We start from the raw sequence: 27,123 nt of genomic DNA on the forward strand, positions 1-27,123 counted from the left end.
AGTCCGGCGGATCGCTCCAACATTTAAATTCCGTATCTACAAAACTACATGGCTTAAAACATGGGAGTTATTATTCTTCCGAAATTAAAAATAGAAGAGATTTGCATTTCATTTGTAGAGTTGTACTTGTGTAGCAGTCACTCTGTGTAAAAGTTTAACAAAGTAACATTTCTTTGTGCCGAAATGGAACAAAGGCATTCATTTCACGTTTCATTTAAGGAATTTGGACGGAACTATCGCCCTGTGTTATGCCATCGCGCCCTGAAATGAAAAATTCTGTGGAAGACTCGCTGTCTACGTGACAAGTTAGAGCTGGGCCATCAAGGCGCTGTTACTATAAAGTTTTTAATTAAACGCGACAGGCAGCAGTGGAGGCTTAACGATCGCATATATCTACATTCCCTTAGCGCTTCACTCACAGGAAATATCTTTGGACTGCACGAATAATTGCGCAAATTTATAATAGAGGGAGCGGACAGCCGGCAGATTCTTTTCATTCTGCAAATGGATTTTGCTTAGGGGATAATCATCCTTCAGTTTGAATGCGCTTAATGTTAGGGTGGAATTAGTTCTCGTAAAGTCGTGTTGGTTATATAATAACGACGTGGTAACATAACAGAATGTACTAGTTGGTTCTTCTGGAATTGCGAGTTGTAGTCGGAAAATATGAGCAATGGCGAGTTATGATTGATTTACAGCTCTGGAGTGGCGGAGGTGGTCGCATCGGGCACATCACGTCGCCACCGCGGCGCCGGGTCGGGAGCTGAGGGTTGTATTCTTCGTTACCAGTAATCGCCGGCGAGCGTTCATCTCAGGCGAACCTAAATTCCGTGTGAGGGAAACGAAGCAAATATACATAATTGTAGATCATAGATATACTGGTTGAGCTTATATGAACAGTCGCCGGCGGTCAGGAAGAGAGAATAACAGGCCTAAACCTGAATTTATCGGCGGACACCGGAGCGAGCGCCGGCCAGCCCGCAATCAACCTTCGCCGTTGTTTACAGAGCCCCGAGCGAACGGCCCAAGTTGTACGGTACAGGACCCTCCTCCACAATACCGGCTTTTTACTTTAATAAACGTAAACCTCAGCGGAATTGGCATGTTTTTATTTTAAATCGAGTCATTAACTTAGTACGTGGCAATATAGTAAGGAGCTTACGCAAAGTGGATTGCGCCGAGTCTAATGAGAAAAGTTTGCCGTTTTAACCGTTCAAGAAGCCTGACTATAGTTTTGCATTAGTGAATGAACCTTTTAAATTAATCTTTTGGGAGTCAGATAATGTAGTTTTGCTGCTGTTCTCACTGAATTTCTCTTTACCTGCTCGTATTTCAATTTATCACATCGCGTACATGAGTATATTGTGTATTGGGTGGAGTCCAAGTCATCCATTTAATGAAGACATTCGTTTGAATTGGGAGTTTTTGTAGAGACAATAACAATACCATACGTTCAGTCTTATGTTTAGTTACAACCGTTTGATTAATTAGCCTGACTATTATTAGTACGTAGTATGCTTTAAAAAGCTGTCTTCTAAACAAGGATGAATTAAGTTTTTATACACACTAACTTTGATCGATGAAATTTATTACGAACGCAAAAGCATTTGTCGTAATTTAAAAGAAATCACAAACCTGTCACTTTGTATGGAAAAAGTTACATTGTTCTTTGCTCAAATCAAAGAGACTCCTTTTCTATATTACCTTGAAAAATAAAATGTAAGCAATATATACCAGTAGTAAACGATAGTCAATGGCAATTTTAATCTAAAAGGAATTATAAATAAACAAACAAATTCTAGGACATGCCCGTATTTGGGTAGTTATTTCATTGGGATTTCATAGCCTTAAGAAGGAAGTTCTTATACTTCAATTAAAAATAAACATTAAGCGCAAACACGACAAAAATTGTAAAGCTAACTTTCAATTTCCCAATTAGTTGACAGCCAAGCCTTGCAGCCTTGTTGGCAACGCAATCACCATAAGGTTTAGCGCAAGTCGAAATGCAAATAGGACTTATAGGACTGACCTCTGAGTATTTGGTAGAGGAAGACTTTGATGTGGTCGGCGGAGAGATGTTGCGGCGACACGATGATCTTGTGCAGGTCGCTCTGTAGCAGCTCCGTGATCACGTATCTGTGTGCGCTGGTTAAGGGTTTATATATCACGGTGGGTTAAAGATAAACGTTCGTTTGCAGCAATCCTGTGTATAAAGTTTGTTACCAAATATATCCATTGATATACAAGCTAAAAATAAAAGAAAATAAGATCAAACCAATGGTGGTATAACCGACATATTTAAAAAATACTGTATATTAATAACTGGTATAATAATAGAGATAGTTGTCGGAGTAGAGGTTCAGGATAAAACTTGGCTAGAAAGATTTTATTTTACAAATATGTATCGTTACTTTTATACAGTTGCAATACATTCTCATAATTTATGATTAAGTTGCTCCTCTTTTATTTGCGCAAATACCTCCAAACCACATCATGATCGTGACATATCAGATGAACAAAGGCAACAATGAAGGTCGAGAAAGACGAGAGCTATTTTTTACTGACCCTCGCACGAGTCACGGTCACCGCTTCCCGATAAAGCCTAGGCACAATATAAAGGTAAATAAAGATTTAAGCGCGCCTCACCGTTAACGGTACTGGAAGACAATACCGTACTAAATCAAGTATTGAACCTTACGATCCGTGACAAACATAAAGCGCAATTTAAACACCCACGCGCGGTAGGGTGGGCCGCGCCTGGGCAACGGGAATTTGTCCTCCCTCCACCCTTCGCAGGACCGTAGGGCGCAAATGCCGGGACCGCGCCGTCTCGACTGTGTTATCTCGCTTATCTGTACGCCCCCCGTGCCCATTATCAAAATTACACCAGGGCTATTCGGTGCTGCGAGGCGCGACCGCAAAACGATTCCAACTGTCACATCGGCAAAAACAACCCAAAAAAGCCAGAGGATCTTCCGAGTCAAGCACCGGAACGCATTCGATATTCTCGTTGAATTTAAATCTATCAATTAAGTAAGTGTCAGTGATACAGTAATTAAAGCGTGCATGAAAGCATCTCGGATACGAATCCGCCGGTGGTTCATTCATTACGGCTTTAAATAATGAATAGCGGCAGCGGGCGACTGGCAACAGCGGCTCAGTTCGAGCCTGGATTATTGTTCAACTAGTTTTATATTCCACATCAAGATAGCTATATTTTCCTGAATAGAATTTGAAATAGACTAGGTAACTATATTAAGACACTTGCTGCTGATTATACACAATAGAGTAGGTAGTGATTCATGAGCTGTTAATTTGTAATTGATTGTGAATTCGTTTGTAATTTCATTATAAAACCAAGATTGTCTATTATACGGAATTACATATATATAATACTAAGTGAACGCGATAACTTAATATTAATAAACAATTGGCGTATGGCTTGATTCAATTAATAGCAATAAAAATATAATTAAATTAAAATTATTATTATTTTATATACTATATAATATAGTACGGTTGGCAACCCTATGCTGATACAAATCATATCGTTTGCTTACAAATTCCGAGACGAATCTAGTGCGTTACGAGTATTACGTGATATTATATCCAATATATCCATCGGTAGGCCTGAGTGAGGTTCCAAGACCGATTTGTGGAAAATTGGTATCTTGTTATTTATTTTTAATGCAACAAGGGAAAATGACCACACAATTGCCGGTAAAGGTCGCGACGTGACAAGGCAGGAAATTGGCGCAGATATCGTTACGAATAAAGAACAAGTGACTCAAATTGCAGAGTAACTTTCAAGTAACTCCGAGAGGATCTCATTGAGTAGTCGCGGCGCGAGTCGGGGAATAAGTTATCGAGTTAAAGGCAGAGGCAATAAGCACTTGCAGGATCAAACGTCGGTGGAAAGCACTCTGGAAGGAACCGCACATTACCAGGCGCGGGAGTCCTCTAAATAACGACCATAAAGGCGCACAGCCAACGCATTAGCGCTAGGTGGAAACTAGCGCAGAGCCGAATATAATTGACGCTCACTTATTCATAAGCATAACTACAGCAGCTGCGGGCTTACTTAGGATAAGTAAAGCAAGTAACGAATGGCGATTCTTCTTACAGATAATATAACGATGTCAGAAGAAATTACAGACTTGCAGATGGCGAGAAACGAGAAAATTATATAAGCTGTAAGCTACTGAAATATTACGGCGGCGTTGGGTTAAATAAATAACGGGAAATTGATACACGCAACGTACACCGAAAACTACATAAAGTCCGTCAACCAAATCTTGTCAGTAGTAAAAGGCGGCAAATTTGAAAAATCGCGGGTTAGCAACACTGTGTTCGAATAATTCCAAAATGCGTGTCATCTGTGTTTTATCTGTGGAATGTGGATCGTGAACGACAGCCGTCACCTTATTTGTTTTCATTTGGTTTTCATTCTGAATCGTTTCTATTTCAAGAGATATTTCTGCTGTCACCATTAAATACCAATACATTAAATAAGAATAAGCAAAGCTAAGGGGCCTACAATGTACAATCATGCTCGTTGATGGTAAACATTACTAAAAATTGAGGTTATGACAAGTACATACTGGAAGAACTCTTTCGAACTTTTAAGATTATGTTCAGTTTTTTTGTTTTAGGGTTAAAAGGCATAAATAAAATTAAAACGTATGCCTAAATCTATCCAACAAGACCATAAATTGTGTCCTGGAAACCGTCCATAGGCCCACATGTCTAATATTTTCAGCAATCAGTTGTGACTATTTACAAAGGTAAACCTTTTAAACAGTATTAAGAGCCTTGATTATATCGCCGTTCTTTCGCAATATCTACCTAATCCATACATGTTTGTTGCAGGATTAAATCTTGCCCAATATAAGGCGTTCGTAGTAGAAAGTATCTCTTCAGACAATACTTACCTATGGCGGTTTATATACGTGTACAACGCAACCAAGTCGAAAAGTGCCCCTTATCTTATTTACCTTTAAATTAAATAAACACCCAAATATCAGTTGTTTTATTTTTAATATGTATATTGTACAATATATACCAATCAAAAAAATTACACAGGTATGTCATATTCATTCAGAACAGTACACTAATTTACATTAACAAGTGGCATATTATATTGTAAATAACAAATATATGCACTATCTAATTATCTGCATTTTGATATGATTTTATTTTAGTAAACTTAGAAGACATAGGGAACAAAGAGAATATAAGCACTACGATAGAGAGTTGTTTTTGATATCTTTAAATTTGTTCATCATTTTGATTAACATTGTTTTAACATCGCTTTTAAATTGTCCGTCCATGTTTCAATTTTTTTCAATAAACCGCGAGTGACAATTTGAATTGACGTACGCAGGGCGCGCTCAGCGGAAAAAAAATCTTATGGTTCGATGTACATTGCTGCTTTTCTTAGCGCAATACTGCTCTTTGAGTGTTGCCCTACTTTAGTTTGCTTTACATTGCTACTGACAAGATTTGGTTGACGGACTATAGGTACTATATCATAGTGGGTAAACTTTGTGTTTGTTTTACGAACTTCCGTATCAATGTAGGAAAAGTTGGGAAATAAATAGGTTTGGGCAAAATAAGGTACCTACATTAAATTATACTTGTATTTCAACACTTAAGCAATATTATATTAGCAATCAAATGCTATTAAACTATACATATTTGTACATGTAGCATTCTTATTCAAACCCAAATAACTTATTCTTTCTGAAACCCAAAGTTCAAAGGCACTTAAATACAAATAGTTTGCCTATACAGGAGACGAAAATAAGTTTTCTGTACAAAGTTAACCCGGCTGTATGGAAGTTTACGTAAGAATACGTCCAAGTTCGCGCTGACCTCGACTCGTAGAATCAGCTTGTCACTTCATTACTTGTTACTTGTTATTGCGACGACGGCTGAACTTCGGTTCACGCTTTGCCAATGGCATAACTAACTAAGCCGCATAATGTTACGAGATTATCGACACACAGAGTAACATGGTTAGTTCATAATTCATATAATGGCGTCATCAAATTAATTTCCTGCAATAAAGAGGTTCCTGGAAGCCTAGGAAGCTGGTTCAACAATTTTGCTAAAAGTTCGTTAATATATTTGTGAATCAATTTAATCACACTCTGGCATGAAATTAACAAAATTACAGCTCACAAAATCCAGCTGGAAAGTGGATGAAAGAGCTGATTACTAAGAAATTGGAGATAAAAGAACAATGAAGCGGACTTAGTTCATCAACATAAATAAGAGAAAAAATGGCGAAATAATAAAAAAGGGAAAAAACGCAATGCGGGCTTGGTCACGTAGTGCGGTGCGGTCGCTTGCTTAATGTATCTCTAGTGAACATTGTACAATAGAAAAATAAGGGTATTGGTACCGCAGTACTTCGGTGAACCGCGTCTTGCACTAACCGAGCCATTCAACTGGCAGTAATGACATTTCATCAACCACCATTATCCGAGGACGCGGCAATAAAAGGCCAGTGTGATCCCGTGAAAGCGTTTTGATGGCGACTAATAATGGTGCTGAAGTGAATACATAAAGAACCGATGTGATGATCAGATATGTTGATTACGATTGTTCTCGTTCATTATTCGGTAGATTTCGCTCATGCTTCCGGAGTTGATGCATTATTGCGTAGCATAGCCAATTGCAAATTTCGTAATGCCAAAATGCATATCGATTGTTAAACTGGAACCGACACTGATGGTGAGTTTATCTTCACCATCATATGAGTAAAGCAATAAAACAGCTTCCAGCAAAAATCCATTCAAAAGATTTATTTAATTTCCAACGCTCCTATGTAATTATCAAATCTACAAAACTATTGTTTTATTTAAAACTAGCTGAGGTACCCGGCTTCGCTCAGAGAGTAGACATGTGACTGTGTGGTAGTTGCAAAAATCAAATGGTGCCCAATATTCCAGAGTTCACAACATTCGAGAGTGTTCTGGAACATTCGACAACACTACAGAATGTTCTTAAATGTTGTGGAATGCTCTCGAATACTCTCGAACGCTCTGGAGTGTTCTAGAAATGTCTAGAGGGCGAAATTATCTACCCTTATATCTTCAAAAGCGCCACCCTTCAGGTAAAAACAGGAACCTTCTTCATGGAAATATATTCCAGAATATTCTGGGATGTTCTCGAACATTCGAACCTCACGACGGATCTTGATTTATTTATATACCCCTACCAATAGGTAACTCCGCTCGGACCCTATAAAAAAGCCAGAATATTCCAGAACATTCGAAAGTGTTCTGGAATGTTCCACAATGATCTAGGCTGTTCTCAAACATTTGAAAACATTCCAGAATATTCTGAAATGCTGTGGAATGCTCTCGAATTTCCCCGAATGTTCTGGCCTGTTCTAGAAATGTCTAGCCTCAGAGACCCGAGACACCACCCCAGGTACAAATTTTTGAAGGTATATGTTTCACGATCGATTCTGAACTTTCGTCTATTAAGTTAAGGTTCAATATTCAATAACAATATGACTGCTTCAAGTCTGGGTGTGGGCGAAACTTTCAGCCCTTATATCTTCAAAAGCACACGCTTCAGGTAAAAACGGGAAACTTCTTCATGGACGGGAGATAGAGGGCTACCACACCATATAACTCCATCGATCGTATCGGGGCTCATTTCTGAGTTTTAGCGGCACGCACATTGTACACTTTCTTTTATAATATATATTGATGATACCCGATTAGAATCCTTACTCACTCTTTGATCCAATCGTTTTATCTTTTTATTTTTTTTAAAGCACATATCTCTGAACAACTCTTTTTGTAGTCCCAATCCCAAAGTGTAGGAATCATGTCATCATTCACACACGTAAATTATTACAAGCACCTAGATGCGAGATAAAGGCAAACATTAGAGATAAGTTTGGAGCATCCCGGCGGGACAGCGGGCGCCGGCCGCGGGGCGCGGCGCAGCCCCCGTCGCGGCGACGCGGTAATTATTTACAGAGGGGCTGAGATTCCGCCCCTGAGCCACGCAGGGCTGCATGCATACGAGTGTACTGTTTCATTAAGCCCCGAAAAATACATGACTAGTATTTTTATTTTTACGAAACGACCTATGTAAATCGTCAAACCGTTTTTATGGGACTACTAAACGACATGTAAAACAAACGGTCGTATTGTAAGCGTGAACTATTACTAATCAATAATTGAAATGTGACAATAATAATGATAGCAAAGTGGAATCAGGTTTCCACATCACTCATCCGTGATAATATTTATTTAGACAAATGAGACTCTTCATATTCATGTCACATAAACAAAAATATATTTTACCCGAATTATAGCAGTAAGCATTCAGCAAATGTGTACATCAAATAGTAACCTTAATGAAACAAAACCAAATATCTCAACGCTCAAGCGAGTTAGGAACACGACATATATTTATGAACCTACATATTATATTACGTTTCGCAAATTTGCTCCAAGTATTCTCCTGTCACTCGTGTTCACAGAGCTTCCCGTCTGTTCGTTTTGCGTGACAAGCTCGCGTGAATCCAAACATCTTATAAATTAATCCGCAGCTCGCGTCTGACAACCCTACGGCTTTCGTTGCGAGGGCTACGTGCTCAGTCTCATATTTGATTTTGTTGCGTTTTTTTTCAGTTACAATGTAGTGTCGCTGCCCCCGCTCATAAAGGTGTGCTTGCTATAAGTTGATCAGCAACTAAAACAATTTCTATGAACAATAACATCCGTTTGTTATTTCTTCGAGTTTCAAAACTTTGAGAACTCCCCGAGCGGAACTGAACAAAACAATAAGTACCTATACAAAATTAAATTGTGTTACCGACTTATTATGAACACAACATTAGAGCTAAGCTTGAGAAAGGCAAACTAAGATTAAGGGTATATTGTGTCTGGGAAATGACAGGCCGCGCATGAAATTTAGAACGAAGAGCACGAAACATGTAAAGCGCAAGCACGTTAAGTAGTTAATAGACCGGATGTTCTGCAGCTGTGCGCCCGACCCGCTCACAAACAATATTCTAACAAAAAATGATGGGCTCGTACGCTAATAGTTTCTGAAATACATAGTTAAAAACGTTAACAGGCTGAAACCAAACCGGGTTTATGACGATTGGTTGCAATAAAACCGATAAGTTATCGTTATCTTTGTTTTTGACCGATAAACCATTTACAACTAGTCCCTGTGTCGCGGGACCCGGCAGTCGACCATGTTATGTGTAATTTTATGGGAAACTTGGTTGTGTTTTATATATTATTCTCTAGTCTGTTACGGGGCATTTAGTGGCAGTCTGCGAAATGGTTCAGGCCAGTGCTTTGGTTCCACTTAAGTGCTATTGTTTCCGAATGCACGCAGCAGGACGAGGATCTAAACAATGCACACTCAGCCGTAAGGCACGGCTACCAGTCTATGAATATTCCGTAACTCATGGTTATGCATAATATATTGTATGAGCTACAGCAGGTTTAAATATCGCTATTTTGGAGCGCATTTGAATATATATATGTATTGTAAAAGTTGATTTCCTTAGGCCACGGAAAAGTGTAATATGACGTTGATGGATAGAAGGCATCAGTATGTGTTCAAGAAAGAAAACCATTTTACTTGCACGCCTGTATGGTTTGAAACATATGCGTAAGGGGGCAATAAATAATAAATTGTAAGAGACAATTTGGTTGTTTGTAAGTACATTGGTTTTTAATTGAAAATATCGAATTCCATTTTAATTATGCTTGAGAAAATGTTACTTGTCCTTTATTAGACACATCGACGTATTTATAAGGTAATTTCGAGTATGTGCTTAGCAAGATATAAACACGTCTACAATGTAGCCCTCATAAATAGCTGAGTGTCGGAGGATAAAAAGTGGTCCGCAGTCCGCAGATGCGAGGAGGAATTCCGCAGATATGTGACGGTTGGCTGTTGCAAGATATCTCATTAGGCAGAGATATACAAGCTAGTGTGTTATCTAAGGTATCTAAGGTTTTGTGACACAAGAAGAACTATATGTTCGTAATATCGTAATGAACTAGTAATAATAGTAGTAATAAGAGTAATATAGGTACCTAACTCATATTCAAAGCAAGCGAAGTGATCTCCGTGGCTCTAGCGTATGTTTTCTGACTTACGAACTTCGTATATGCACATTTTTTACAATAATATAACTTATAATTTAACTGAGTAAGAATGTTTACAACAAACTACGGAATCATTAGGTCTGAACGAGATTATAATCAGTCAAAACGACCCGCAGGTATATTTTCCCTTGTAAGAGGGCGCCACCATTGAATAGCGGGGCTAGGCGTCCAATTCATCTCGGCCATAATCCCGGGGAGGCTGCACGCGTCGCGGATCCGTTCTTCCCGGGCGATCCATCAACGTCCGTGCCCGTGGTAATTACACGTGCTATTGATGCGCGTTGACCTGATACTGAATTAGATACGTATGTTATGAAGAATGTAGATGTAGTGGAAGAAACTCATTATTAGGAACTGCCGCAGCCTGAATATCCGTAACATAATAAATAAACTGCAAGAGTCGTCTTCGTTGGCACGGTCATAGTTTAGGCCGGTATTAAGTTACTTGGCTGTATTTGGCCACATATTTGTTTTCATGTTTTACATCCATATAAACGCAGCCATTCTTGTTTATACAAATAAGGCCGAGCAAGTTATCAGGCTTAAAATCGTGCTGTATGTGGGAATATTCTGGTCATGTTCGCTCTCCGGTCTCAGTGGAAAAATAATTACCGCTGAAATAATCAGCCAAAAAGACAAAGTCGGAAAACCAGGCCTTGTGTAAGACGTGACGCAAACTGATTATACAGGCTTCAAGCGAAACGAAACCGCCTCATAAATTTATGAGATGGACAGAAGCTAAGAAACTGTTACAGTTTATTTTCTGGATATATTTCTAGGTTAGTCTCCGTTTTTACCAATGCAAATAGAAAAAGGCTGCTTCCTTGCGGGATTACAGTGACTGAAATAGTAGTGGCTGTATTATGCCTGCGAGAAAGAAAGAAAAACAATTGTAATAAGTACGAGAGAAAATTGACCGCGAATATTTTATGCTATTCTACCGACCCACGGCTAGGTTAAATTCATAGTCATCTAAGAATTGTATACGGCAACATTTAATCAGATTACAGATAGCCAATAACTTACTCGTGTGTCGCTAAGCTGTTTACTGGCAACGCTGTTTGTTATTTACTTAAGCGATTTCATTATATAAATTAGATCCCAGCAGGTATACCGTAGGAATTGTTCACGAAAAGATTAAGCGACGAACAAATATAGGTGTTTATACTTTCCTTCAGAAAACGGAAGTAATAAGTTATGAAGCTTAAGTAATTGCATTTGGTAGCGCTTAATTTTATGAATATTAAAATACAATACATACGTCAGTTCGAAACAAACACGCCAAGCGTAAGGGCAAGCACGCGGGTCGGACGTTGACGAATGGCATTATCCGAGAGGGAACCGCCGGCAGTTTCTGGGTTGTTCAAAAAACGTGTTGTACTCAACAATGCGAGCTCCTCGAAAACATAACTGCCGCTAAGTCTCACTGTCAGAGACTTATATAACATTTATAAATAACTAGCGACCCGCCCCGGCTTCGCACGGGTTAACAAATTATACATAAACCTTCCTCTTGAATCACTCTATCTATTAAAAAAAACCGCATCAAAATCCGTTGCGTAGTTTTAAAGATCTAAGCATACATAGGGACAGACAAACAGCCGGAAGCGACTTTGTTTTATACTATGTAGGGAACAAAAGTGTTGTCTTCTCAGTTGAAGTAAATATTAGGAGATGCTTCTTTAAATAGTTTCTCTGTAGGTTATCTGTTTGTTATTGGTTTCTGAAGTAATGAGCTCAGGAATGCACCGCAGCCATCCTATAGCAGGGAAGCCAAAGCCGCGTCAAAGAAACACGACACGTTACAAACAAGAAATCGATCAGAACAAATTAAACCCGCAGCAAATGTAAATACATTCAGGTTAATGCGAAGCTTCTTTACGCATGCCGGAATCCAAAGACGCCGGCAAAATGTAGGAATGTTTAAGGTTCCCGATGGCGGTGTAATTACGGACTTATGTACATTCTGGCGTGTCGAGTCTGTGTGATTTAAGACCACCCTACTAGAAACTTGATAAACAATCCTGAGTGAATTAAATATTTCATGTTTCAACGCAAATGTCGGAAGTGTTTAAGCAGTTATCGTCAGCATTTAGTCTATATTAAACCGTAAAGTGGTCTGTCAATTACATTCTTAGTTTTATGTGTAAGCAAATAAATACCATATTCGACCCCATGCCTACATTTTTATCAACAACAAAGCGCGATCTCACAAATTCATTAGAGTGATTCATTTTTAAGAACAATTTAAGGCATATTACGCATTAATGGTATGCACAGGGAAAAAATACATGTAATTTTCTAAATAATACAGCTCCAAAAGTAATTCTTTCAGTTTTAATGTCGTAAGTATTTAATATCCACACGGATTCGCAGCTAATAGCACATCGACTGGCGGCGCCGGCCGAGCAAGGGAACAAATTTCCGTCCGCGCCTGTCTCTCCGCAGCTATCTGCAGAATGCTAACTTAAACGACAAAGGAGCGGAGGCAAAACAATGAAAGCCCGTCACAACTTCACTTTATAAAACCTGCGAAGAAAAAACAGGTGAGCTTATCTTACACGCTCAAAGTGCGTCAGATTAACGAAACGCCTCATATCATAAGAAATTGATTCGAGTATACTTAAATATTTGGATCACATAAAGTCTTCGGTGGAAAGACGTCAATCTCTCCTATGCATCGGAATATACATATCCTTCAACATAGCCACTGAGTAGAATCATAGAGTAGAATCATTTGACGGGCTACGCGATCACGATAACTCTGCCAAGACTAAACTAAGGAGAAATGACATTAATAAACAACAGAATCGTTAAAACCAGAGTTGTGAGATTATTTTCCCAACTACTCCAGAACACAAAATTCGAGCAACTCACGATTTCTCAGATCGGGCGATTACTCGGAAACTCTTGAAATTCTAGTAGCTTGATCAAATTACTCTTCAAAACTACCAGGCCTGTTATGAGAAAAGTGCCGAGATTGTTTGCGTTGTCACGAAACTTTAAAGGGGTAAAAAGATTTTCTTTAGTGTTTAATAAATTTTTCTCGTAATTAAATGGTCCGAACGGGTCTGATTTCCCTGGCGGGATAATTAACTAATCATTCACGGCTTTGTACTTCCGAGCGATGTAAACATGGCCGCTGGAAATATGTCCGCAACATTTGTTGGTGAACAAAAACCGAACACTAAATTACCTTACAAAGTCAAATATTACTCTCATAATAGTAGTAGTAATTTGAATGACGAAAGGTTTATTTAGTAATTTTGCACGGCTTTATTTAATGAATTGGATTGTTTAAATTGCTGTTAAACGTAATGAAGATATACAATTAGTAATTTTTTTAACACATGTCACGTATGGAAATAGTTTCAAAACCCTTATTAAGTACAAGTATGGTACTTTATTCGACTTCGGTTTTTAACTCCTAGAATATAAACACAGTGATTTCCGACATCTGGAATAGTTCTAGTGCAAAAAAGCAGCATAAAAAAGCGATTTCGATTGAGGAGGAGCCGCAATACGTTAGCTTTTACGTTTATCTAAAGCGTAGCGCGCCTCGGGCAGCCTTCCAAGATGTCATCGAGACGGAGCCACGCCAGCACCGACCTCTAGAGCCTCCGCCCAACGAGCCTCTCGGGCGTCCCGTGCCAAGTGCCACGGTCTAAACCCTGCTCGTTTCCCATATAAAATGACGACTGAATATTCAAAAGATTTATATCTGCTGCTTACGTTTATCGCTAGCCTCGTTACAATTTTACACAAGTGCGTTTCAACTGCAGACATCCTTATTTATATTGACTGTTATTGCGTAAATAAAGAGAAGTTGTGCATGCACTTAATAGCAATGTCGTGTACCTACTGGAGCGGACATGAGAAACGACTATGCCCTTAAGAAAACCTTGGCACAAAGTCCGTCCGTTTGCAAGGCGCAAAGTCACGGATTATACGGTTAGTATCGTAAACAATTGCCAAGTGGGTTCGGACTTGGCCTAATTACGTTGTTAATAATGATTACAAAGGGAAAGTGAATCAAACAACAATTTCAACGGTATTTCAACGGTAACTATGCAGAATTCCCTTGCGTCATGAGGTATAAACAAGCTGCAATCACAAACTCACAAATAACGCCAACGAGTACATACGTCTCTTGTGAATTTAGAAGCAATATTACCAATCATAACCACAATACAACTATATTAGAAAAATATTGTAAACAATACAAGGTCATTTGATCCTGACATTTAGTTTTCGTTGCATTTGCGGCGGGCATACGATACACATGGCGCCATAGACCCAGGGGGTAGATCAATTAAATGCCGATCTCACAGCTAGCGACGCAAGGACTGACTGCCATATCAAAGAAGGTTAATCGGAATTGGACGCACTGATCCGGATTATAAACAAACGAAGGAACTTGCCTAAGAAAATATTATAAAAAGTTTATATCGAACTTCGCTGAAGAGTATTTGTAAAGATTATAATGTAGCTCCTATCGTTAAAAAGTTTCGCGTAACGACGTTGTATAAGAAAATTCAAAAGACGCGTAAGAATAACTTGAAAGGCAGAAAAATACGATAATGGGCCTCGATTGGGGATTAAGTGAGTGAAACTTTAGCGGGAACGTTAGTGAATCGGTTGGACGAATAACAAAAAAGTAATGATAAACAGAAGGGTACAAATTTAATCTAGGGTTTAGCCAGGGCTCAAGTTCCCGGGAGGCGGCCCGGCGCGGGCGTTAGCGAAATTGCCAGAATACATTAACGGAAAGGGTCGCCGCACCCCACGCTGCCTATATCAAGAGCCTGCACCGTAAGCTACGAACTAAACTCTTGCCGAATCACAAATGCCACTCACATATATTTTTGCCGTTGAAATTAATAAATCGATCGACCATTCGACAAACGAGTCACGTCTCGCATAGATTGGACAAGCGTTATATGGAAACGGTGAAACATAAAATAAATAAGATGAATACATAATACTTAGGTACATACTGATAAAAAAGCGTAATAACGCACTGAGTTATGTCATTAAAAGACTTAATGAAGTCGTGGAATAACATAAAGGGCTTATTTACGATGAGATTATTTTACCTTAAACGTTGACTTGGAAAATAAAAACCAAGGTTTTATGTTCCGCAACGGCCATACCATTACGTGAAGAACATAACATAACGTCATATTTCGCATGCTTTGTCGGTGATTTGCATTGTTAGGAACCTTTAGTGGGATATTACGCTGGTTTTAATCTCGTGATCAGCTGTTTGTGCCAAATTTCAAGTACGCTCCTATTATCTTTTACTGCTAAAGCTAGGCTATGAGAGCTTGGTTGATTAACCTTTTGTTAGTTTACCAAAACAAACATCTACGTATACACCGAGAGTGAACAATAATTTGTTGTGCTGCCGTCTGGTTTTAGTTGTAACACTCGCAAGGCATATCTATGAAGAAATCTTATTTAAGTTAGACTGAACCGCGTGTACAGATAGAGCATTATTTACGGGCGTCAAATTTTATTGCTTTCTGCATTTTTACTGCTTTTAATATCGCTGGCGACATTTTTGAACTTTTGTCCGGCGACGTATACAAAGGTGAGGCTGTTTTGACCTGTATTCATCTCGAGAGGCAGTTTCGTATAGAGCATAATAAAAAGCAGAAGATATACATAAATAACGACACGGCGATGGATCATAAACATAAAACGTATTCCTTTTACGACTCGACCTGGAGATGCTCGACTTTCGTCGGATAGGTATGTCTGAACTAACCTAGCTTTTATTTGGTTGACTGCAAATATGGAAATACATTTGTCTGATTAAAGCCCTTTAAAGAAATATTACTTTGAGCGGAAATAGACACCGACTGAATAGCTAGCTAGCTAAAGTTACGGAGCACGTTTCGTGGTCGCAAATATTTACGTGCGGGATAGACGCAAATTTTCCGACGACTTTGGCAGCAGAAAAGTTAGAGCCAAACTTGTAAAAGTTACCGTGGAGACATCGGTAAGGAAAACAGGCTAGGTATAGCCCGAATGTTATTCGCATATTAAAATACTCATTTCAAATAAGATTATTTCAGCATTTCATAAATTAAAACTCGTGTCATGCCAACATAAGTCCTTATCATATAAATACGCAATAAATTAATGTCGCGCCACACACGACTTCCCGTGTTATGTTTCCACGTATAAAAGTAACATTGTATAAGTTAGAAACAGAGCCGTCATTCCAAATGCTAGGCAGACGTAGGCAATATGAATAATACGAATCTCGATGTCATAATTCTACTGAAATTACTGGATCAACAGAAACGAACAGTCCTGCACTCAGTAAAAACTTACAAGCGCAGATTCTCCGTAGTCTCCGTACATGCATCGTGACTAAGTCATGACATATGACGTGTCGAAATGGTGGCTCGTAATAAAACGAGTGATCGACAGCGGGTGAAGAATGTCGTGTAATGACAAATCGTAAAGCGATCGCGTATAGACACATGGAGCGCAGTCTAGGGGCACCATAAAAGGCTTTACTGAGCTATTAAATCCATCCTGGATTAGAATAAGGAAGCTGCGAGTTTATGTGAATTTGTTCAAGCATTTACAACTGGCATCTGACTAGAATGTTTCAGTCTAGTGATACATATTACGAGTACATAGAAAGAATATTATAATATGATGCATTGCCAGCAGAAGGCAATTAGTCAATTTATAAAATCTGTGTAGGTACAAACTGAAATATCACGCATATCGCATAGTGTATTCTTGTAAATGAGCGTTTTCCAAAAAAAGTGTACATGTCATTCATGTCTTCAAAATATTGACTTCTTGGGCTCATTTTACTCAGAATCATTTGTACATTCACGCCTCATACATGAAAAAATGTGTCCCAAAATTTTGTATGAAAAAATTTTTTTCCAGTGCGTCACGTTCATACAAATAAAAAAAATTTCATACAAGAATGTGACGATCAGGAAAGGAAATTTTTGGACACATTTTTTATGTATGAGGCGTGAATGTACAAATGATTCTGAGTAAAATGAGCTGAGAAATAAGAAGTCAATATTTTGAAGACATGAATGAAATGTACACTTTTTTTTGAAAACGCTCAAATAAATGCATGCGTGATCCTAGTCAAACCTATAATAAAATCGGCGATATGGATTTTTTATTCTTTCATAAAGCCACTATATGATGAGAAAATATTCTCGAAACCTTCATTTCAATCACAAGACAGCGACTAACAAAAACACAAGCAATTTGAATAGGTATAAAAGTGAATAGGTAAAAAGGCATTAGCGTGCAATATAGGCACAGAAGGGTTGTAATTAAAGCGCACCGGGCGTACTTAACGGCCGGGGTCGCTGGCATCACATAAACGGATCTCATGCGAGCAATAAATACACCATCCACATGCGACTACTCGATATTTGCAACATAATAAAACACTGCATTGGCTAGTATAAATCGGCTACCGGTATGCGGTCTGCTGTTCGGGCTTGTTTCATTGCGCTTTTTGTATATGTAGTATATGTACACATTTTAATCAGCGTAAATAAGCAATAATATGTGTAAATCCTTAAGTGCTCTCGTATTCGAGAGCTAGAGACGGACTTATATTTTTTATGTCAAATAGTAACTGTTATAACATAACACACCAGTCAATCATTATTTGAATGAATACCAGATAAAGTATGCAGGTAATTAACTATTTATTATTAGGAACGCGGTGTTTTATCATCGAAGGTCAACGTATATTTACTGAAAAAAGTCGTCAGACTTTTATATAAATTATTTCGTTTTATAAGTTATCCGTGTTAATAGGGGAATAAAGTTACGTTCGCGACTAAGAAAACAAAAATAAAGGGCTAAAACATAAATCAAACCATTCGCAAAATGCGAAGCGAGACGAATCACAAAAATACGACATAGTAAACAATCCTTTAAAACAAGTAACCGAGACACAATAGAACTTTAATGACAAATGAGGTCTTGCTAGAGTGACGCACAATTTAAACTTTTATGTACAGTCAGCAGCAGAAGTTGCTAAGCGGGCTGGGTGTTTAATATGATCTTGACGCGACTTTATTGTTAAGTGAACAAGAGCGTGTCAAGGTAATTTTGAACACATCTGACTGCTGCTGGCTGTACGACCTTTTAAATGAATTTTCCAACAGGGTTATTGATTGTGAATATTGAATATTAGCAAGTCATGCGCTGTGTCGTTCTGAATAACTATGTTATATACCCACAACTCTTTATAGAAACGGTTGCCGCACGAAAATAAAATTTAATTGTTAATCTATGCGTCGCTAACCACGTTCAGTGTTTTTTGCGGTTTTCAGCTTGAACAAATGCAGTAAAGCGACCTAAAAACTCATCTCTTGTAAATAAATTTCAATTTGGAGCTGAAAAATGAATTGGGAGAACCTTGTTTCCAACAAACACATTACTTAAAGTCGCTTAAACGTGATTAACACCCTCAGTTCACAAGTTTAATGAAATCTGTTTATGATGCACAAAGAGCCATCAACTTCAGTCGTAATTTTTATTTGTAAGCACTTTACAGTGCGTCGCGCGACGTTCGTCATATAAGACATACTGCCGTATTCGAACTTCAAAATATTCACAAGAGACGACACGTACTAGATCCATTCTAGATACGTTATACTCGTAGTTTAGATTTCAACTAGTTCTCTTTTGCAGCTCCATTCGGGCAACCAATGTCACTTTTACGTTGGATAGAGTTAGATATCTATTAGATGTGAATTGGTTCTCTAAGTCATATCCTGTGGAAATCGTTCAAGAGTATCTCCAGAATCGCGCAAATGTCAAATTTGACAGGTTAGATCTTAAACATCGTTATCGTATCTTGTTGATGTCTAAAAGATATCTATGTCTATTTCAAAATCCGAATCGGGCCCATCGTGTCGGTGAATCACGGCCCGCCACGAGTGTTTAATGTTTTTCGGTAAGATGCGTCCCGTGTGACGAATTTCACTCTGGAGACAAGGTCGTCATGTATGTACAAAGGATAGTATATCATCGTTCGTCAGAAGGCCGTACTGGGACGCAAGTACTTGTGTTTTTGTTTTAATGGAAGTAAGGACAATAGACAGAGATCACATTGAGACATGAATCTCTCACAGGATACTGCAGTAGTACATTTAAAATAAATGAGACAATATTAGTCTGAAATTACATTAACTGTCGGGGAATTCTCATTTTGTTAATATATATGTAATACCTACTTGCTATTCATAAGTGCTTGTTGCTATGCCTACATGAATAAAGTATATTTAGACTTTGTTGAAATTGATAAGCAGCAAATTAAAAACGCACACATAATTTTCCAATACTTCCTGTTAACGCTGTACCTACTTGTTTATTTATTTGTTTGTCCCAATTGCCAAACCATTTCATATCTTTGCAAGTCGGAATTGAAGCCACAACAATATTATGTCGCAAATTGGAGCGTTTTGAGTGTCACAACGTGATTTTCTTACGTTGTTTCAAAGTAAATTGAATAATATGGCTACAATATAAATCAATCCGAGTTAAGCAAAAAACATTTAATAGCACATTTATAATTTCTCTATCCCTTAGCCTGTCTGAGGTGTTGACGACAAGGTGATCGAAAGATATCAATTTGAATTCGGTCAGTCAGTTGAGTTAAGAACAAAACAACCATATCAGGTGATCAAAAATCGTGGTCGTGAGCTCAACGCAATATAGGTACCTATATTCCATTTTATCAAAACTATATTATTATGTGAAAATTCTCCTCGATAGGATATCGGAAAAATATAAGTCGACACTTCGAGGAGAGGCACTCGCTAAAAGTGCTTAGTCGATTCACGTCATCGCCTCGGAAAGATTTGAGCTGCCAATTTTCCTTTTCTTCCCTTTGTTTTCAAACTCGTGCATTGTTACTGAAAGAAGGATTCATTACGAATTCCTCCCTTCGACTTGTCGCTTTTTAAGTTGGCAACCAATTTACTTTTACACATACGTCAGTCAAACATCAAACATAAGTACGTGGGTTATTTACAGTTGTAGGTGTATTGTAAGGCTTAATCCCACTTCAAGTGTTTATAGGCTTGGCTGATTCATTGTAGCTCAAGTAAGCGTAAACACGACTTTTCCAGTAACTCACCAAACACAACGTTTCAATGGACACTTAAAGAGACATTAACTCTGGCAATATTTCATCAGCATAACACCAAATAAAGAGGAACACGTAAACACAATAACTTTTTAGATAATCTGGTAAAGACGACAAAGTTCATCGGTTTAATTCCATGCAAATACGTTGTGTGACTTCAAATGAATAGCGGCTATCTCTCGTGCGTATAAGGGTATGCAAACTTGCAGCTTAAGCGCCGGAAACATATTTAAAGCCATATAAATCGAAAGACAAACTACAGATAGCGAGCCACAAAGGATAGTTGTATAAGTAAATGTTATAAATATTACTTTCGGACGCAGTTATGAGTCATTGCAAACGTCAAGAATGCCGCACAAAGGGGGAATGGCACTGCATTTTATTTGGCGGAAGCACTTTGTTCTATTTCAGTGGACGGCTGATGGGAAAGCGAGGAGTAAACAAATCATCGGAGCGGTTAATCGGTTCATCACTAGGCAGTGATGATGCTTCAATTAGTATCGGCTTAGTTACTTAGTTGATTAGCAAATTGTAGCAGAATTACTTAAATGCCCTTGTCGGCACTACATGGTCGTCGTATAAGAAAGAAGCCTAGAAAAATAAGTCTATTTCCAGGATTATAGATACTGACAGACAAGACGCAGTCTAAAATAACATCGATAAAACATTTCTATTTTTTTGTACATTTTGCTAGTTTACATTAGTGATAAGATGATAAGTATTATGATATAATATTAAGCAATCGACTTATTGTTTGCATTGCACAAGCAACCATCTCAACTGATTATTTGTAAGATACCGACCATTTTTCAGCTCAGCGGCAATACAAAAAGTGTGGTGTACTATGTATTTTGATCCGGTGTCTACTTCGCTTAGTAAACTTTCAGAGCCTCGCCTCGTCGCTTCGTCGGAAACTTTCGGTATTTTTCTTTCACCTACCTCACAGGATTCGTACATCAAGGCGTTATGGTATTATATTTTGCCTGTTGAACTTTCATAATTGTTTTCGTTTGCGTTGTATTATATGTGCCTAATATGCGTAGCGAAGGAAATGGGAAGTAATTTCTTCCGCACAATGATCGAGATTGCGCAGGAATGAATGGAGCACGTTCTCATTATTTTTTACTGCTGTTTATCATTGATTCACGTGATAGCTACGCAACTTCATTACTGCTTATTGTTTGTTAACAGGAATGTCGATATTTGCTGTACTAGACATAATCGGTTCCTTTCGTCATTCTTGATTAAAATTCCTCTTGTAAAGTATTGAATCCGCGTGTTGTAAACAAATACCTACTTAATCCAATTCCTCTTCCACAATACAAGACAGTAAGACAATGGTGGTCTTTATTGTCAAGGTATTTGCTATTAGTCATTAGTCAATCTTTGGTTTAACTAGGACGATTTTTTATTAGTTGTGTAATTGTGTATATTTGCCACTAAGCTTTGTAATGTCACTAAGGTACTCGTAACTATAAAACAACTTAAAACTACCACTTCCCACTATAAACAGGTACTGAATACTTGATCACAAACTCGTTCCTAATAAAGAAGTGAACATAAAATAAATATCGATTACATTCCTTCACGGCAATTTAAGGAGCCGAATTCGAAGGAAATACACGTCCACAGTGGACTCGACCCGGAATACTTTACCTAAAGCTCCGCCATTACTCATAAAGGTCTCTCAATAAATATTCAATTCGATGAATTTCTTAGGATCCTAGTCTCGAGCAGCCTTTGTCGCCAGTCTCGTTTTACTTCGTAAAGCCAGAGAGGAAAGAGTGCCATTCGAATTTCAATAAAAGTTGCAGGGGAATAAATTGTCGGGCTCGGGGCATGGGCAGCGTGATATTGTGTTCGGGGCCAGCTGACGCTCGCCGCGGCAGCCGGATGATGCCAAATAATTAATATTATTAATTGAAGCACCTATACAGCGGGTAGAGTGCGTGAAATAAAAGGGAACGATCAGGAGCGGAGGCAAAGTCAATCAATCAGGAGCTCGACGAGGGTATTTGGAGTTCATTTCATTATGGTTATTGAAGAATTAGAAGCAAGTAAACAAAATCACCACTGTAATTATAGAAAGCGTGTTGTCCTTTGCCACTACGCAAACTTCGAATGAAACAGTACTGAGAAATATTAACACAAGTGTCAGAATGACCATTGTCTTTGCGAACGCAAGAATTACACGCTTCCCAAATGATAGACGATAATCTAAAAACCGATAAAACCAATCCATCACCTTCGTTGGCTTCGTTATAATACTTATAATAGGAAAATAAATTCTAACAAGCTATAAATATACCAAGTAATTTCAACGGACATCCGATGCCCTACGCGCGAGATAAATCGGGGCGGTATCGGAGTTATGACATAATTGGTCGAACTGGAGACCAGGTGAAAATCCATGACAGACACTTGAGCCCATCTAAGCGTTACAGCTATTTGGATTGGCAGCGTGAAATAGAACTTGGCTATTCTAGCCGGGCGCTAAATCATTAATCTCTGCTATATTGTGATATCCGGGCGATCATAAATTTTGACGTTAAAATATGATTCCAAAACTGCTGAAGCTTGACAATTATGACGACGATGCGGCATCGTTGGCTATTCGCATTTTTTTATAACGTAGATATAATTTAGAGATATTTAGATGAGCATGTCTATGAGTTCTGACGATTCTTGTCTTATTCCATGTTACATATTTAATTTGTGTGGTAGGCTGGACAATATTAGCATTTTGTTAACAAACTTACACGTACATAACAATGTACGGATGGAACATAGCATACTGGAATGTAGATGCAGGTATCTATATAAATTTAGATACAAGCATGTCGAGCTGAGAAGTTTCATCATATGGGGAACTTTTAAACAACAAACATACCCTATGTATATGTACAATGTATACAAACACAATAAAGTTCGTAATTAGTTCCCGCAATTTAGAAACCATATAACTTTAAGCGCGAGTGAAAATGTAGGTTTGACAAGTGGTCGAATGAACTTATACCTTGCTTGAATTAAAGTTTTTATAAGGTATTTTATGGTACAATGATTTCCATTGAGTGATACAGTCAGCAGCAATAGTTGCTAAGCGGGCGAGGTGTATAAAATTGACGTGCTCTTATTCTCTTAACAATAAAGTAGCGTCAAGATCATTTTGAACACCTCGCCCGCATAGCAACTATTGCTGCTGGCTGTACAAGATGTCCCGGGAACGGGGGTTTCAATTGTTTGAGTTCAACGGGGCTGGTAGGTTTTCAGCAGGAAATTAAGTTATAAAATACGTTATTGTTATTTGAATTTTAGGAGACCGAGATAAAATTGTTTCATTACTGTCGAGTGCCTAAAGGTACGAGTATACATACTCAGCATCATAAATTTGTGTTAGTAGATTAGAACTTTATGGTGTAAAGAAAAGGTTCCTACGTGTAGGTGTGTCAGTGATAAAAATCTGGGAATCGTTGCTTTAATAACTTGATATTCTATAGAGTTAGTTTAAAAATATATTCCAATCGCTTCGCAATCGATACAAACAAATAAATGAATTATTCATCCATTGTCCATCCTCGTTAGCCCCAACCTATTTATAGGACGTTTTAGCTTAACTAGGTCCTAAATAAAAATAAAATTACTTCATTTTAACATTTTCTGTTTTGAACCTACCACGCTAAAGTGAGATAAATGCATTCTTACTGCCAAGTCAGTGCAAACATTGCTGCTCACTGTACTCAAGTGTACTCAAGCGCGCGGGTTATCAAAATAATCTTGACGCGACTTTATTGTTAAGAGAATAAGAGGGCGTCAAGGTAATTTTGAACACCTCACCCGCTTAGCAACTATTGCTGCTGTGACTGAACAGGTTTCACAGGTTTGTAAATCTAAACGTTCTAAAATAGGTTGTGGGACCTTACGAGGCCATACTAATCAAAACCTCAGCGCAGGGCATAACCTCGTAGGTTTCGTAGTACATTGGAAAATGTAGTCTCACGTGGCGCGCCGAGAGTGTAAGCGACCAACGGGCATGGGCATTTTAACTTAACTGTGCACCTTAAAGCGCGACTTAAGTCGTGTTTCAGTAACGTCTAACCGTTACATTCCTGACAAAATGTATGGGATCTGACATTGACCGTCAGTTTTGTAACGATTGCTAACTGGCCGTTAAAGGTGCACAGTTAAGTGAAAATGCCCGCATACGTCACCCTCGCCCGCTGCGGCTGACACCCGTTCAATGAAAAGGATACATTTCTTGGAAGAAGTCTAGCGTGGGCGGCTGAAGGATGTCTAACGCCGATAGTACCTGAAAATAAAATTATAAAATAAAATAAAATTTTGTTAAGTGAACGCTAAAGGGCGTTTTTTTTTGTCCCCTACACTTTTTTTTTCAAATTTGGGATTTTTTATGTTATTTCTACTCAGAATCACGAGCTCTTTCTATCCTAAAAAAAAAGTGTCCTAAGGTTTTTATTTCCATTTTGTCACCATTTTTCATAGACTTTGTATGGCGGTCGCGGAATGGAAAGATCGAAAAATGTATGGAAATTTTGGGACACTTTTTTTCTCCTATTAGGATAGAAAGAGCTCGTGATTACATAAAAAAACCCAAATTTGAAAAAAAGTGTAGGGGACAATAAAAAAACGCCCTAAAACGTCAGTTGGGAGATGGGGAACATTTTATGTAATTCAATTTCGTAGAGTGAGCCTAATACGTTTTTAATAGCTTCACATTCTTTGTTTCATTTGTGAAGTGAATGTCTAAATTAAATTCAACAACAGTTAGTATTAAAATTTTATGAAAATACCCTAGGAGGATATAATCAAACGGAGACGCCATGTCTGTAATTTTCTGTACAAAACAGTCTGCCGATTTTTGCGGGGGAGGGGAACGTCAAATGTATGCGTAACGTAAAAATAGCCATGTCAGATAAACGTCAGTCCATACATTGTGTATGACCGTTGGCCGCCTATTTTCGACAGAGGGGAAAGCCTGCTAATGGCTACTCCGTTTAGTTGTATCCTCCAAGAAAATACCTAACTGTCAGTAGTTATTTACGGTGGTATTTCAATTTGTGTTTTTTCTGCCAACTTTACCTATGCATTCTGAATAGCTAAACTTGTTTGATATAATTCTATAATATTATGCCCACTTTTCACATATGTAAACAGGGCTTATGGTGGTGGAAAATGTAATCAAAAGTTGTTGGATTGTGCGCCTCTAACCAAGTCGTATATTACCTACATGTAGGCTACATAGGTCCTGTGTACAGTTAAAAACGTATTTTGATGAAACCCGTGACTGATAATGATAATGATGTCTAATATCAGGCTATATTTTATTTTAATACCGTTATAACACGATGATTGGTAGCAGGAATGTGATGAAATTAGCAAATGTGTTGTCCTTGTTGTTTGTCAACGCTAAGCCCGCGCGGCGCGTCAGTGACGTGTTATTAGCGTCCGTCATACTCGCGATACGGACATAATGCTCGCTATCGGATCCGATCCCCCATTTCGATGCAAATCCCATGTTTGCACGCGGCGACAAATGCACAGGCCGCCAACAAAGCAACGGTCGATGGAACTCATTGAAAATGAATAAATTATCATGCACGCTTGCAACGTAATTGCATTGTTAGTTGAAATTTATTGAATTTCTTTAATAGTCATTTTCATAAATAAACAATTGTTTAAATTGCGAATTTTATTGCGACAGGGAGATTGTCGTTTGTGATTATAGAAATTATTTAAAGTATGTAGTTAGTGAATTAAACTGCATTATGGAACCAACAGATGATTTTTTTTATTTATATGAAAATCATGCCTCAAGTCACGTAAGGAGTATACTATTAATTGTGGCTGGGGGATAAGTGTAACTGACTTTCATACCGGGGCCTATTTATACATTGATTAGTGTTTACTGCGTATAAATACTTAATAGTGTTTATACCTTTGCCACTAGAAGCAAGTTGCAAGTATCAACTCGCAATAAAAACCTATGTAAAGTTAAGCCCTTACTACACGGTCGCCGACAAGCCTTCTAACCGTCTGACCTTGGTCTGACCTTGGTCAGTTTTGGTCAAATTTTGTTGGAAACAACTGTCTACATGGTCCGGGACGGACCAAGGCCACGCGGTCTGAAGGCTTGTCGGCGACCGTGTAGCAAGGGCTTTAGCCACACTTACCACCATTGGCAGGTATTCTGTACTAACTCTAAAGCCCTTGCTACACGGTCGACGACAAGCCTTCTAACCGTCTGACCTTGGTCAGTTTTGGTCAAATTTTGTTGGAAACAACTGTCTACACGCGGTCCGGGACGGACCAAGGCCACGCGGTCTGAAGGCTTGTCGGCGACCGTTTAGCAAGGGCTCAACGTTTTTTGAGAGCTTACGTTTTCATGTTTGAAGAAGCACAGCATCTTGAGCTCGCGGAAGACGCGCTTGGAGGAGACGAGCGACTGGAACACGTTGGGCAGCTTCTTCAGGGCCACGCGCCGACCGTCGCGCGGGTCCGTCACCGCCCTGCAACAAACATACATACATTTAACAATGGTAATATAAAATGAGATTATAACAGCCTAATTACAGCCCGTTAGCCTGAATGGAGGATAGAGTTACGAGTTATCAAAATAAACAAAGGGACTTGAATACGCATGTTCTAGCTAGACTCCCAAATGGTACGAGTTGAAATGCGCCTTTCTCTAGAAAAATGGATCTTCGGGCTAGATACCGAAACAAATATAACAAAAGATAGAATGTCGAGTGCAGGTAATGCAGTAATGTACAGTTCTGTTCACAG

General features: G+C 38.5%; 1 protein-coding gene across 3 annotated transcripts in view; it reads right to left on the reverse strand.

The window, feature by feature from the left end:
• LOC134648675 (serine/threonine-protein kinase NLK) overlaps positions 1-27,123 on the reverse strand; it is a 143,816-nt gene that overhangs the window by 18,978 nt on the left and 97,715 nt on the right. For all 3 annotated transcript variants that reach the window (XR_010096917.1, XM_063503174.1, XM_063503173.1), the window contains exons 2-4: positions 26,717-26,846; positions 24,573-24,628; positions 2,030-2,136 (exon numbers count right to left, since the gene is read on the reverse strand). Coding sequence is in view for 2 of the 3 variants with exons in the window: in XM_063503174.1 (XP_063359244.1) it covers positions 2,030-2,136; positions 24,573-24,628; positions 26,717-26,846 (293 nt within the window). In the remaining variant the exon portion in view is untranslated. The remainder of the gene's footprint in view (positions 1-2,029; positions 2,137-24,572; positions 24,629-26,716; positions 26,847-27,123) is intronic.

This window comes from Cydia amplana, chromosome 6 (genome assembly GCF_948474715.1).
Source record: "Cydia amplana chromosome 6, ilCydAmpl1.1, whole genome shotgun sequence".
Taxonomy (NCBI): Eukaryota; Metazoa; Arthropoda; class Insecta; order Lepidoptera; family Tortricidae; genus Cydia; species Cydia amplana.